The following is a 14,780-nucleotide window of genomic DNA, read 5'->3' on the forward strand; positions in this document are numbered from 1 at the left end:
GGTCACAAATGTGTATGTGTTTACCTTCTTGTTTTTGTGTCGTCTCAAAGCCTAAAAAGAAGGCACGGAGGCGTGAGCCCATCAATGCCAGCACTGCAGACGAAGCCATCGAAAAGATGTTGGAGCAGAAACGCATCTCCACTAAAATAAACTACGACGTTCTGAAAGACTTGAACAAATCCAGCCCAAAAAGTCCCACTCGCCAGACTGAAGAAGCTTCTGCCGGAGCCAAAAGAACCCCCGCGGCCCGCCAACGGAAACCCCAACTGACTTCACCCAAGATTGGCAAAACTATCAGCAGCTTTGGCAAGAGGTATGGAACTGTAGGAGAAAGGTTTCTTCTGTCTCGATTTATTTCTGTTTTTCTCGCACTCCCTGCTTTTTTGCCCACACACCTTCAATTACACTTTTTGTCCTAAAAAATCCTTTATACAACATAACTTGCCATCTGTCCTACAAAATTCACACCATCACAGTCTAACCCCACATCCTATCCAAGAATAATGTGAAAAAATCTCCTCCATCTAAATAAAACTGTGATAAGTGACTAGACATTTTGTTGGTTGTTTTGGTTTCTAGTACTTTTTCGTGTCAGCACGGGTCGCCCCGCCCACAGAGAAATCTTATTGGTCCAAAAAATCTGCATTGCTACAAATTAAAGCTCAAAAATGTTCTGATTGGCTGTGATAGTGTTGCACTATACTAAACATTTTGAGATTGCTTAGGATGAGAAAATAATTTTAATGCAAAAAACTGTTGTGAACGTCGTTCGAATGCTGAATTGGACAGTCTAAAAACAGATCTACTACTGTTGATACGCCCTGATTTTTATTCATCTGCCCACACCCCTTTTTTGGACTCTTTCCTGTAACCAACTAGGCTCTTTTTCTTCTCTATGCTAACTATAGACCTACGGACACACAATAGCAGGGTACAAGACTGTAACTGTACTTCTTCTTTGTATTTTCAAAATTAAAACTTTTTTTTATCTATCATTTTACAATGTTTAAACAAGGTCCATCTGCTACGCAGAGTCTGCCTTCTGTTTATAAATCATTGAAATAATCATTTTGTTAATGCTTTACTTCAGCGTAGTAACAGCAAGCAGTCTAATAAAATTAGCCTATTATGCCATAATGCTTTCTGCTTTGACATTTTCCATGCTGCATTAGTCATGCAGATCACATGTTTTTGTGGTTATACTGGTGATTCTGTCTTACTGATGCTGGTTTCTTTCACTAATATAGCATCTTGTTATATAATATCATAGTATATGTTTTAGGTCCTCTAAAAGATAATTTTGCTTGTGAGACTGATAATGTGGCATGTATATAAGAAAAGAAATTCTTGTTGAAACTGTAAATTCCCATATGCGTGAATTCGTAATGCAGAGAAAAGCTAATTAGGATCTCACTCATGACCCTCAAATGGAAAATCCCTAGAGCTTTGTGGGTCGGGCTGCAAGTGTGAAAGGTTCTTATGTTTGTTTCTCTCTCTATTTTATGTCCTTTACCCTTTCCTGCCCTTGAGTACAGGGCAGGTCTGTTAAGAATAGCCCAGTCTGGGCTAAATTAGCCGTGGGTGTGTGTTTGTGTGTGTGAGAGAGAGAGAAAGTCCCATGCATATGGTCAGTCAGAATAGCCCCGTTCTGCTCTATATTTAGTCGTTAAATGCCGGTATGGAACACATTAAAGTTTAGAGCACATATTTAAAGTGAGGCCCCACTGCGGCCCACTCCCTGGTACCCTCCTTTTTAGAGAGTGTATGTGTGTGTGTGTTGTACTACTGTGTACTCATTTCCATTCATGCTGTTAGTCTTTGGCTGAAGGCTCTTCTAGGTTGTCATTAGTCATGGATATATTCTCTCTTTTAGGAGAGGCTCATGGTGGCCCTGCATAGAAAATGTGCTCCACCTTCAGTTTGTCTCTGACATAGTGAGGCCAATATCATGGAACAATAAGCAATTCTTTCTCTTTTTTTCTGTCTCTCTCTTTGAGTGGACAGTTTTATCTGCGTGTAGTGTTTTTCTTGATGAATGAACAGGATAGTTCTGTTGAATCATTCATTCTGAAAGTAGCTTTTATGTTTTGTTTTTTTTTCTGAATGGAAAGGTGAGCAATCTGAGCATCCTTTTAAAAGCCATTACACTGTTACCATGCCAATCTCGCTCTCTCTTTCTCAGTTTTTCTCTTTTTCTCACTCATAAAAGCCTACAGTCTGTTTACTGAATGGAGTCTACCTGGATGGGAGCGTCTGTATTATTCAGTGGCCTGTCTTTTACAGCTCAAAGATGACCTTTCGTTCCTTTTTCATTGTTTATTCATTCACTTCTAGACTTTTTCTAGGGCTTAGCAATATAGCTCTAAAAAAGGCTATAAGATAAGATTTTTTTTTTTTTTTAAGGAATCTCTTCTGCTCAACAATGCTGCATTTATTTGATTGAAAATACAGAAAAAAACGGTTATATTTCAAAATATTATTACAATTTAAAATAACGGTTTTGCGTTTTAATATACTTTAAAATATATGCAAAACTGAATTTGATACAAAACTGAATTTCCAGCATCGTTACTCCAGACTTCAGTGTCACATGATCCCTCAGAAATCACTCTAATATGCTGATTTATTATCAGTGTTAGAAACAGTTAATTATTAATTTTTTTGCAACCTGTGATACTATTTCAGGATTCTTTGATGAATAAAAAGTTTAAAAGTACAGCATTGATTTTAAAAAGACATCTTTTCTAACAATATAAGTCTCACTTTCTTTATCAATTTAACACACCCTTGCTGAATAAAAGTATTAATTTACACTGTAAGATTTTTGATGTTTTTTTTTTCTCTTCTGCTCACCTAGCCTGCATTTATTTGATCCAAAGTACACCAAAAAAAGTACAATTTTGAAATATTTTTTACTATTTAAAATAACTGTTTCTATTTTAATATATTTTAAAATGTAATTTATTCCTGTTATTTCAAAGCTGAATTTTTAGCGTCATTACTCCAGTGACATGATCCTACAGAAATCATTCTAATCATATTCTGATTTGCTGCTCAAAAAACATGTATTATTATTATTATGTTGAAAACAGCTGAGTATAATTTTTTCAGGTTTGTTTGAATAGAAAGTTCAGAAGAACAGCATTAATCTGAAATAGAAATATTCTTATACATGTTTTTATCATCACTTTTGATCAATTTAAAGCATCCTTGCTAAAGAAAAGTATTAATTTCTATGATTTTTTTCCAAGAAAAAAACAATATACTGACTCCAAGCTTTTGAATGGTAAAGTGCATAATGTTACAAAAGCTTTTTATTTCAGTTAAATGCTAATCTAATGTTATGCAGAGACTTTAATGAACATTTTTTTAATGAATCAGTGAATTCTAATTTGTGTAGAAACCTAATGGTCAATTAATCAAATTCATGCATATTCACAAAGTTGCTTAATTTTAAATCGCAATTAAAGTCTTTGTAAATACAATGTGAATATTCAATATATTCCCAAACCTCTTAAGGGGTTTCCTGTCCTATTTCAGCCGAACCTGAATTTATCATAGAAACTCAAATTAGTGTAGTTCAGTGTGTGTGTGTGTGTGTGTATGATGTTCTGCTGACAGTAAAGCCATTGTATTCCGTTCAGTCCACCCTCTGTGACACACTGAGGTATTGTGTACTGTTACACACAGACACACACACATAGACACGCAACCTCCCTTTTCTGCCTCTCTGCTGTTTTTCTTTTTTACAGCATATTCCCGGCATCCCGCAATTACCTGAACATCTACCCATCTGCTGGTCTGTTTGTCCCTCCATGCTTCTGAACCTTAAATTTAATAAGTCTCTCACTTTCTCTCACTGTTGTCCAGAAATAGCCTGTATAATTGCCCCCTGCTGTTTTAACCCCCTCTCCCTTGCTCTCCTCCCACCTTTTCTGGTCATTTTCCTGTCCTCCCAAATACCCACAGCTCAGCATTTATACAGAGCCACTGAGATTACAAAAAAAGTGTGAGCGTTTGTGTGAGACAGTGTTCATTTTTTGCTGAAATGAAAAGGTTTTCATTAGAGAACCTGAGATGGATTACCCTCATTTTTGCAGTCCCCTGTTCCTTTGTTCTTCTAACACTTTCTCTGTATCCATACATGAGACCATCTCAAGTTAGACATTCACACCTGGAGTGCCAGAAATCGCCATCTCACACCATCACACATCTGGTAATTAAACAGTCTCCCCGTCTTGCTCTCTCAGACAGCTGTTATAGACTCTCTCTTTCCATTTTTTTTTTTTTTTTTTTTTTTTTTTTCCTTTCTCTTGCTTCCTCCGAGGATCTTTCTGCTGTCGGCTCGAAGTTTCTTTCTTAATCAGCTTACTTGCAGAAAACCTGCATCTCTGGAGAGAGAGACGGAGAGGGAGAGGTGAGCTGTCTGCTGTCTGCGAGATCAAAGAAAGTTGGGTTTTTCTCAAGGCTGAATTGACCCAAAAACGAGAGGAAGTTTTCGTCATCCTTGAGGAAAAGAGCGACTGTTATTTTTGCCTGGAACAAAGGCAGGCTTCTGAGATGAAGATACCTACTTCTTAGACAGTGTTTGCTCATTTTATGCACTCAGCGGTAATAGTGTCATGCACCTTCAGCTTAATAAAATAAATGCCCCTGTTGACATCAGCCATTTAGTCACAGACTGAGAGCAGTGTGATGCTGAAGGTCAGAGTGAAAGCTGAATGGTTTATAATGTTCTGTGAGAAAGCAATGGAGTCATCACAACCACAAACCAAAGACTCTCTGGAATGAGGTCATACGCACATCATTACTAATTGTGAGAGAAAAAAAAAAGTATATGAAATAGCTACTACCTAAAATCAAAAGTATGATTTTAAAAAGGAGCAAGGTTCAATTCAGATGAAAGAAAATAGAGTAGCTCATCACAATATATCAATGTTTTGAATAACTGTCACAGAGAATCACAATATTATTGTATTGTGACCCAGATATCAATATAGCGCATCAGCAGGTCCCTGATTCCCACCCCTAATCATTATTGTTGTGCTCTGTGTTTTGAATAATTGACCCAGTGGTGTTGACCCCAACTCAGTGGTGTGAACAGTTTATCGGCCCTTGACGCACATGTGAATCTGTGTGTTTGTGGAACAGACTGTTTCTCAGGAATAGAATGTTGTCGCTGTGTTTTGGCTCTGACTGCTTGTTTTCATGCCAAGTACTGCACCGCTCCCCATCCCAGAATGCACTGTAGCATCAATAGGACACTCACATGCTGGGTTGTGAAGGACTGTCAGCCATGCATGGCTGTGTTACTGACTGAGAATCTGAAGGAATCTATCTATCTATCTATCTATCTATCTATCTATCTATCGTTCTATCTATCTATCGTTCTATCTATCTATCGTTCTATCGTTCTATATATCGGTCATTCTATCTATCTGTCATTCTGTTGTTCTATCTATCTATCGTTCTATCATTCTATCTATCATTATATTGTTCTGTCTGTCTATCGTTCTGTCACTCTTATCTATCTATCTATCTATCTATCTATCTATCTATCTATCTATCTATCTATCTATCATTTTATTGTCTATCTATCGTTCTATCTATCGTTCTATGTATCTGTCATTCTATTGTTCTGTCTATTGTCTATCTATCGTTCTGTCTGTCGTTGTGTCTATCTATCTATCGATCTATCTATCTATCTATCTATCTATCTATCTATCTATCTATCTATCTATCTGTCTATCTGTCTGTCTGTCATTCTGTTGTTCTATCTATCTATCTATCTATCTATCTATCTATCTATCTATCTATCTATCTATCTATCTATCTATCTATCTATCTATCTATCTATCTATCTATCTATCATTTTATCGTCTATCTATCTATTCTATATATCTGCCATTCTATTGTTCTGTCTGTCGTTGTGTTAATTTATCTATCTGTCTATCTATCTATCTATCTATCTATCTATCGTTTTGTCATCTATCTATCTGTTGTTCTATTAATTGTTCTATCTATCGTTCTATGTATCGTTTTATCATCTATCTATTATTCTGTCTGTCTATCGTTCTCTGTCATTCTGTTGTTCTGTCAATCTATATCGATCTATCTGTTGATCTATTCAACTTTCTATCTTTTCATTGTATCCTTCTACGGTTTTGTCCATCTTTTGTTATATTATTCTTTCTATTGTTCTGCCATCTTTTTATCATTCTACCCTTCTTTCTATTGTTCTATTTGTTCTTTCAATCCATTTTTCTATCATTCTGTCCTTCTTTCCTTCCTTATTCCTTTTGTTCTTTCGATTTTTATCCTTTCTATCCATCTTTTAAATCCTTTTTATATCTCTTCTAATTCAGTATATAATTTCTGTCATTCTATTCATCTTCTGTTCATCTTTTTATCCTTTCTATTGTTCTGTCCATCTTTCTATCCTTTTTGTCTTTTTATCCATCTTTCTATCCTTCTTTTTGTCATTCTATCCATCTTTCTGTTCTTTTTTTGTCATTCTTCCTATCTGTCGTTCATTCATTATATCCATGTTTCTATCATTCTTTCTTTTAATTTCTCTAACCTTCTGTCTGTGAGAGAGATGTTTGAGTGGAGTTTAATATGTGCGTTTGAGCAGATTTGGGATGGCTTGTGGTTATATAAAGAGAACTGCTCCCATGAGAGCTGAAACTCTTCTGCATATTCAGATGTATTATCAGGAGAATCATATGATTCTGATTAGCGTTTATTTATGCTGCGGGTTTAGTGCATCATATCCATACCTCATTAACATATCTTACATTTGCTGGAATAATGAGTAAACTCATTATTCGAATGTGCCACAGCACGTTGACTTGCAAATACTGAGATCGTAACTGCGTCTCTGGATTCTTCTGTGCTTGTCCTGCCCCCTCTTTCTCTGTCTGTCTCTCGATCTCCCCCTCCTGTTGTCACTCGAGCTGCCATGTTTATTCTACTGGGAATTTTACAGTGAGAGATTTGAGGTTGACGGTAATTCAAGACAGGACTTGTCCATGTCTACCACCATGCGCTAGATTCACAAATGTTGTTCTTCATGCATTTTGGCTCTGAAGAATACAGTGAATACATTTTAACTAAATATACAGAGTGACATTTCATTGTGAAACAGGGGGTCGTTAGAATCTCAGTGGGTCTCATGCTTTTCTGGGTTGATAAAATTTAAATTACAGACATTTAGGGAATTAATTTAAATAATGTGTCAAGATTTGCATTATAATAAGTCAGTGACTTAAGCAGTGAATTGAAAAGAACAAAGCTGAGGTAAATATTGAGTTTACTTACTGGATGGTAAGATTTTTTTTTTTTTTTTTTTTTTTTTTTTGACCTTGTGTTTCTGTCAACTTTTGAGATTCAGATTTAAAAAAAAAAAAACTGAGCAGCTTTCTAAAAAATGAGCCATGTTCTCTTAATGATCTTGTCTATATGTCTTTTTCCCTCTCTCTCTCTTTCTTTTTTGCTGTCTCCAAGGTTACAGCCCCTCGTGTGTGCGCAGCCCTCTAAGAAGCTGGCCCTCGATCAGGTGAGTGAATTTAAATCACCGTCCTTCCTACTAGCGCATCCTTGACAGGTCTCTGGATATATTAAACCACTTTTCCTTAACCCTCAAATGCCCCTTTGGCCCAGAGCTTCACTTAGCTCGTCTCCAGCGCAGGAAAACTGCATTAAGTTGACCTAGAAACGGGTCCTTCCTTTTCATGTCTAAATTAAGAGAATTATTTTGATCCACCGAACTGCTCCTAGATCAGTCTAACTCTAAGCCGATGCTCAAAGGCGGCAGTTTGAGTTTGCATATTGTAAGCTAATGTACCGCCTCAGACTGCAAGGGAAAGTGGGGCGCTGATGTCTGGACTCTGAGGAGGCCTTGATGACACATGCTCTTTTCTCTTGACTCCTGCTGATCCCTTGACGGTGTTCTGGCCCGTAGACTGCTGGAGCTCTTCAGTGGCTCTGTCACTCCCTCCGGCTGTGTCTTCCATGATGCTTCATCTTTCTGTATGTCAGAGTCCTTGATCTTTTCTCCTCTGTCTTGTTTTTCTCTGTTAAGTCATTCTGTCTGTCTTATCTTAGTCTCTGGTTTTTCTTCTACTACTTCTAAACTTCTGTGTGTGTGAGAAAATACATAATTAACGCTCTTTTGAACCCAGGGCAAAACTACTACCTCCAGGGGTCAATACTCGGGTAACTAGGCAACCTCTTGCCATCACTTGGCAACGGAAAATGAAGCTTTGTGATTGACGGTATTCCCTTTGTCCCTCAGGAAAATAAACCACTTATAAATTCACTAACAAGGTTAACTGTTGCTAAATCTGAAGCTAACTTGTGATGAGAAGTGTTATCCTCATTTGCAGGAGCATGGTAATAGGAGCACACGGTCAGAGTTAGTAAAGGACGTTTTGTAAGTATTTTGAAGCCACCAAATCCAAGCTGACCCTAGTGACTTTATTAATACCCATCTTTTATCTTATTGTGCAGTTCGTTGATGCTCGTTATCCAAAAAGGGAAACGTATTCATAATTGTTTAATAACTTAAATATCTTGCTCTTAAAGGTGACATATAAAAATCTGACATTTTCCATGTTTGTCTTATAATTGGGTCCCCAATGCATATACCAACCCAGAAAACGTGAAAAAGGACAACATAGCTATTTTCTCTAAGCATATGAAAAACAAGCACGTCGATTTTGCTCTCCCGGTGATGTGGTAAAGGGATCTTATAATATTACCGCCCCATGGCAAAAGTTAAAGCAAAGCATGCTAACTGATTTGTTGTTGGCTGCACAGATGAGCACAGAACACTATTTAGACTCCCAGCCTTGGAGGAGACAAGAGAGCAGTGGGTTTATTGATTTATATACTGTATATTACACTGCTGCCACACAGATCTAATATAAACATGCAATTTAATTCCCAGCTGTTTGCCTTCACAGACATAACCGACTGTTTTTGTAACTCCTGTGTGCTTTTAACATAAATTGTGTGTATTTGACAGTTGAAGTGCAATAAGACATGAAAGAGAACTTAGTTTAGTACTCACAATAATAAACAGCCTCAGTAAGAAATTACTTTGTAGTTGCTCTGCTTCTGAAAAGATGTCCATTTGACCTCACAAATTCTTATTTTCAGCCCCTCCCCAGCCAACTGCTTTTCACTATCCAATCAATCAATTCCACTCTACATTTTTAACCTCACACAGAATATCCTGTTTCACTTGGAAACATGCTGGTGGTCACAAGATGAGCTGGGATTGCCATTTAATGTTGACTTTCTCTTCTGTACCTTCAGAACGGGGTTGGCGCCCCAGTGGCCACTCCTGCTGCTCCAACCCAGAATGCTATTGTTGTGGAGAGCGGACCAGTGGCGTACGAAGACCCTGCTGATGAAGAAGAGGAGGAGGAGGAGGACGAACACTGTGTCAGTGCCATGGAGTTAATGGGCGGCACTGGTATGTGATGCAATGAAGTCTGCCCTTCACTTTTAGGATCAATTTATAAAGACATTTATAAATTTCTTTTAGGCCAGTGGTATTTTAGTGTTATTTATACACTAGCTTCATATTTATTAATATTTTCAAGTGGGATTTCTATGTTCTCATTTTTCATTTAATTTAGTCATTTTAACTTAAGTATTTATGTGCTTTTGTTATTTGTATTTAAAATATTTCTATTTAGCCTTATTTTAATTTCAGTTTTAGTCATTTTAGTACTCATTTCAGTTAGTTGGCAACACAACATTTTTTTTATTAGGGGTTCAAACACATAGCGCTGAAACCCTGTTGTAATTGTTAGAATGGTCAAGAATCAGGAATCTGATCAGGCAGACCAAACTGTTAGTCGTAGCTACTTGAAACTTGGAAGAATGGTAATACTCACACCACCGACAACATCAGCAAAGCTCGCCCCAATCATCTTGATGGGGGCGTTACAGCAATCAAAAGTACAAAATCGCTAATAACTCTTAAAACTGTCAATCGCAGACTCAAGTGTCTTATGTCATTGGAATCGTTGGCTCAAAATGATGACGTGAGGTTGGTCAAATTTCCAGGTATTTTGGCTTTTTTTGAAAAAACTACTTTTGCGAATTAGTCCTAGGTTTTTCGCCCGATCAGAACCAAACCAGTGCAGATTGATTCTCCGGAGAGTGAATATCAATGATTATCATAAAAAAGTTGAACTTTCGACCCACCATCTCGGAGGGGCGCCAAAACGTTTGAAAGGGGCAGGACCACTTTTAGTAAAATGCCTATAACTATAATGAGATATCTTTAACGAACTCAAAACACTTATGCAAGAGCTGAGTCTGATGTCACATGGCAAAAATTACAGAGCTTGGCCACTTGGTGGCGCTATGAGAGGAAAATAACTTTAACTACTTATGCAACCATTTGCCCTATTAACATGAAAATCGCTGTGCACGGTCATGGTTCAAAGTGCCACAAGTGTCTTTAAGGACATTTGCGTATCTCAAAAACACATGGCTGCCATCGGCCAATGAGATTTGAGCACCTGTTAGACAAGGCTAATGGAGGCCAATTGGAACGAAACTCGGTGGGCCTATTTGGCCTACAGGTCTGTGAGAAATTTGAAAGAAATGGGCCACTGGCGGGCAATATCGCATTTTTCAAGGGCATAAATGATTGTACATTGCGTGGTTTTTTGCACATACACTACCGTTAAAAAGTTTGGGGTCAGTACATTTTTGTTTCTTTTTTTTTTTTTTTTTTTTTTTTTAAGAAATTAATACTTTTATTCACCAAGGATGTATTAAGTTAATAATTAAAAGTTTATTAAAAGTTAATAATAAATAATTTACATTGTTATAAAATATTTATATTTTGAATAAACACTGTACTTTTTAAACTTGTTATTCATGAAAGAATCCTGAAAAAAAAAAAAAAAAAAAAAAAAAATCACAGGTTCCAAAAAATATTTGGCAGCACAACTGTTGATATTATCCAACATTGATCATTCTAATAATAAATCCGCATATTAGAATGATTTCTGAAGGATCATGTGACACTTAAGACTGGAGTAACAGCTGATAAAAATTCAGCTTTTCATCACAGGAATAAATTCTATTTTAAAGTATGTTAAAATAAAAAACATTATTTTATATTGTAAAAACATTTTGCAATATTACTGTTTTTTTTCTATATTTTTAATCAAATAAATGCAGCCTTGATGAGCATAAGAGACTTCTTTAAAGACTATTACAAGTCTTACTGACCCCAAACTTTTGAACGGTAGTGTACATGATATTCATATCATATGATAGAACTCTTCATTACAGACGACTTTGCCTCTAGAACCACTGCTGTCAATCAAAAGTTTGTTGAATGATTGCGAACATGTAAAAAAGCTACTTTTTTTTTTTCTGCGAACTAGTCCTAGGTTTTTTGCTCAATCTGGAAAAAACACAATTCTCTGGACTTTCTAAGTCAATAATTATAAAAAAAAAATTTGAAATGTATCCTTTGGGAAGCTATAATGGGGTTATTCAGAAAAAGGGCCTGTCCAAATTTACCCAAAATCCTATAAAGTCTAAAGGAAAACTCAAAACTTCAAGAAATCTGGTACGCACATGCGACAGGTGATTCTAAACAAGCATGCAAAGTTTTAAGGGGAGATCAGACCAAAACTGGTGCTATAACAGTCATAAATGTTACATTATGTGTATCTATGGTACATTATGTGGATTTGCCAAAAATTATTTTTTAAATCATTGATTTAGGTGATTACAGGCTTGCTAAATAATGTCTTTTAATGTGCTTAAATGCCTTAAAGCGCTTGAACCTCGGTAATCGCTGTTAGCAGCTATATTTTATTTATTTATTTTTTTAAGTTAAAGGTTATCTAATATTTATATTTAACAAAAATAGTTTTAGTTAAAGGGAAAGTTCACCCAAAAATTAAAATTCTGTCATTAATTACTCACCCTCATGTTGTTCCAAACCTGTAAGACCTTCGTTCATCTTCGGAACACAAATTAAGACATTTTGATGAAATCCAAGAGATTTCTGACTCTGCATAGACAGCAACACAACTGAAATGTTCAAGGCACAGAAAGGTAGTAAAGACATCATTAAAACAGTCCATGTGACATCAGTGGTTCGATTGTAATTTTATGAAGTTACAAGATACTTTTAGTCTGCAAAGAAAATAAATAATGACGTTATTTAACAATTTAGTTATGTAGTTCAGAAAAGAGTGTTAAGTTTTGTCCTAACCTTTCTGCATTCCTCTTCTTTTCTGTCTACAGATTACGGCTGTGAAGTAGATGATGATGATGGCTTCTGAATCCAGAGTGCCTATGGGAGCACCAGTGGAGAGGACACACTAACACTTACCCTGCTGCTTATTCTGACCCCAAAACACACATATGCAACCTCCATCTCATTACCTCTAGTGTCCATGCTTATGTCTGCAGGATGAGAAATCTACACTACAAAGGATGGACAGTTACCGCTAAACAAGAACAAAGATTCCACATCCTTGCTTTTCCATAGGTGCGTGTGTGTTCTTAGCTTATATGTGCTAAGTAACTTAAAAACCATTTAAACTCACAGCACACCAACAGAAGTATGAGAGTAAATGGATGTGTGTGTGGTGATTGAGAATGATGATTCTCTCTCTGGAGTGTGTAAGCCTGCTAGCTAACTGTATTACTGTGTGTTTTAGACTAATGATGACATATGATCTTGCACATCTAAAGCGATTAGCCCACATGAGGCTCAGGCTCGTGTGCGGACAAATGTGTTCATGTACACGTGCCTTTAAATATTGCAGTATACAGGTCTGGAAAATAGTAATGATGATTTTTAGAGCCAGAGTGTTATTCTTTAAACCAGATGTAGCTTTATGTGCTTAGTATTCAGTTAGAGTTAGAGTTACAGGTGTAAAATCTGACTAGTAACAGTGTTAAATTTTGCTCCGCTGCTTGGCTGGTTTTCTAGTGCCTTTTTTATTATTATTATTATTATTGAATTACATACTGGTCAGATGGATTTTCCATTTGGGCTAGTTAAGTTAAGTTTTTTTTATTTGAATATAGTATTTAAATGGTACTTTGATTAGAATATAATTCTTTTTGATGTTTGCTGTTGTTTGCTGTTTTTCGGATTTACTATGGAGACATGGAGATCAAACCAAATGAGAATACTTGAAAAATTCATTCCAGATAAATCTTTACAAAATGCAATCTATATATATATATTGTTTTTCAAAGAAAAATGTTTACAGTGTTGGATTGTTTTGAAATGGACTGATGTCAGAGAAATAACATAGTTTAGTATTTGTTTGTTATTGAGGACAAAAACAGTGTTTTAATTGTACTACTTATATCTGAATTCTCAGTATGGGAAAGAGAGTGCTTTTTGAGAACATTTTACTTTATTTATAGTTTGTTCTCTCCCAGACCAAAAGATATAAGTAAAATATTTTTCCTTCTGTTAGCAAAGTATTTAAAGGGTTTCTTTTGTCAGTCATGCCACACACAACAGATATTACTGATGCAAAACCAAACCATCAAAATAGCACCCACATTCGATAAAGGTAAATACTTGTTCATGTTTTGGTAAATTCTGGCATGTATAATAAAAATCATCTTCAGTATTTGATTCATCGGGATTTAAAAATGGACAGGTTTATCTTGGTCTTAAAGTTTAATCAGATATTGCTTAGTTGACCATTAGAGTCAGTGTCATTTGCAGTCAATTGGTTTGGTCTTGAGACAGTAATAGTGACAATAAAACAGACTCAAAGTAGTATTCCATCAAAACTAAACAGTATTTACGGACAATAAAATAAAGAATTATCTTTATGCATTACGTCTTCTGTCTTTATTTTTCAGCATTATCAGTGTATGTTTGTATTCTTTTTGTCTGACGGTTATAATCTGTCTGCTGTTTGTCTGAGTCCTTCGACATTATGACCTAAGACAGGCTATCTTCACTGCCAGTGGGTAAAGCTTTCTGGGAAATAAGGCAATGAAAGAGTTGAGCATCTGTTTTTAGGTTCATGAGCTCAAGGCTGTTATGTTTTGGTTGGCATAGAAACATGAGCAGTAGTAATCGTACAATCCCACTGGATGAGACCCTAGAAGTGAACTCCCTCTCATCTCTGCAGGGCAAGGGCTGCTGGGAGTTGAAGTTCTTAAGGTCATCTGTATTTACTGGATGTGATGGTGGGGTTTTTGCTAGCCTTTAAGGCTAGTAAAAGCTTGGAGAGGAAGGGAGCTCTGTCAACAACTTTTTTCTTACATATTCTCTTTTGTTTTACATGTTGGATACAGAAACTACACTGCTAGTTTCTCTATTTAGGTATTCAGTCTTTGATCCTAATGGTATATGATGGTTCTGTGTCCTGTGGGAGGAAATCTGTCTGAAGCTTTGATCAATATCCACACAGACCCTGAGTGAAATGAACACGGTCAACTCACCGCTTTGCACTTCTGCCATTCTCATTAGCCCTTTTTCATTGCTCTGGAACCTATTACTTTGACCTTTCACTATCACACATGAGAAAATGGTGCTGATCTGTGATGGGGCCTGATGGGAGAGATTGTGGGTTAATCTGTTGAAGAAAGTGAGAGAGACAGGATATCCCGAGATCGTGAGAAAGGTGAGAAAATGAGCCGAGAGAGGGATTATTGATTGGTTTTGCTAATGAGGGGATTTTTTTTTTTTGCCAGGCTGTTTAGGAATGCATCTAATAGGAATGCACCAATACACAGATAACAGTTCCTGT

The 14,780-nt window shown here is 36.4% G+C and overlaps 1 protein-coding gene across 1 annotated transcript in view; it reads left to right on the top strand.

Annotated features, from left to right (window-relative positions):
- brf1a (BRF1 RNA polymerase III transcription initiation factor subunit a) overlaps positions 1-13,493 on the top strand; it is a 56,072-nt gene extending 42,579 nt beyond the window's left edge. Inside the window, exons 16-19 of the mRNA XM_051125459.1 lie at positions 51-313; positions 7,507-7,558; positions 9,322-9,481; positions 12,295-13,493. Coding sequence (XP_050981416.1) covers positions 51-313; positions 7,507-7,558; positions 9,322-9,481; positions 12,295-12,332 — 513 coding nt within the window. The 3' untranslated portion in view covers positions 12,333-13,493. The remainder of the gene's footprint in view (positions 1-50; positions 314-7,506; positions 7,559-9,321; positions 9,482-12,294) is intronic.
- Positions 13,494-14,780: the final 1,287 nt, after the last annotated feature.

Source organism: Labeo rohita, chromosome 13, assembly GCF_022985175.1.
Source record: "Labeo rohita strain BAU-BD-2019 chromosome 13, IGBB_LRoh.1.0, whole genome shotgun sequence".
In the NCBI taxonomy this organism is placed as follows: domain Eukaryota; kingdom Metazoa; phylum Chordata; class Actinopteri; order Cypriniformes; family Cyprinidae; genus Labeo; species Labeo rohita.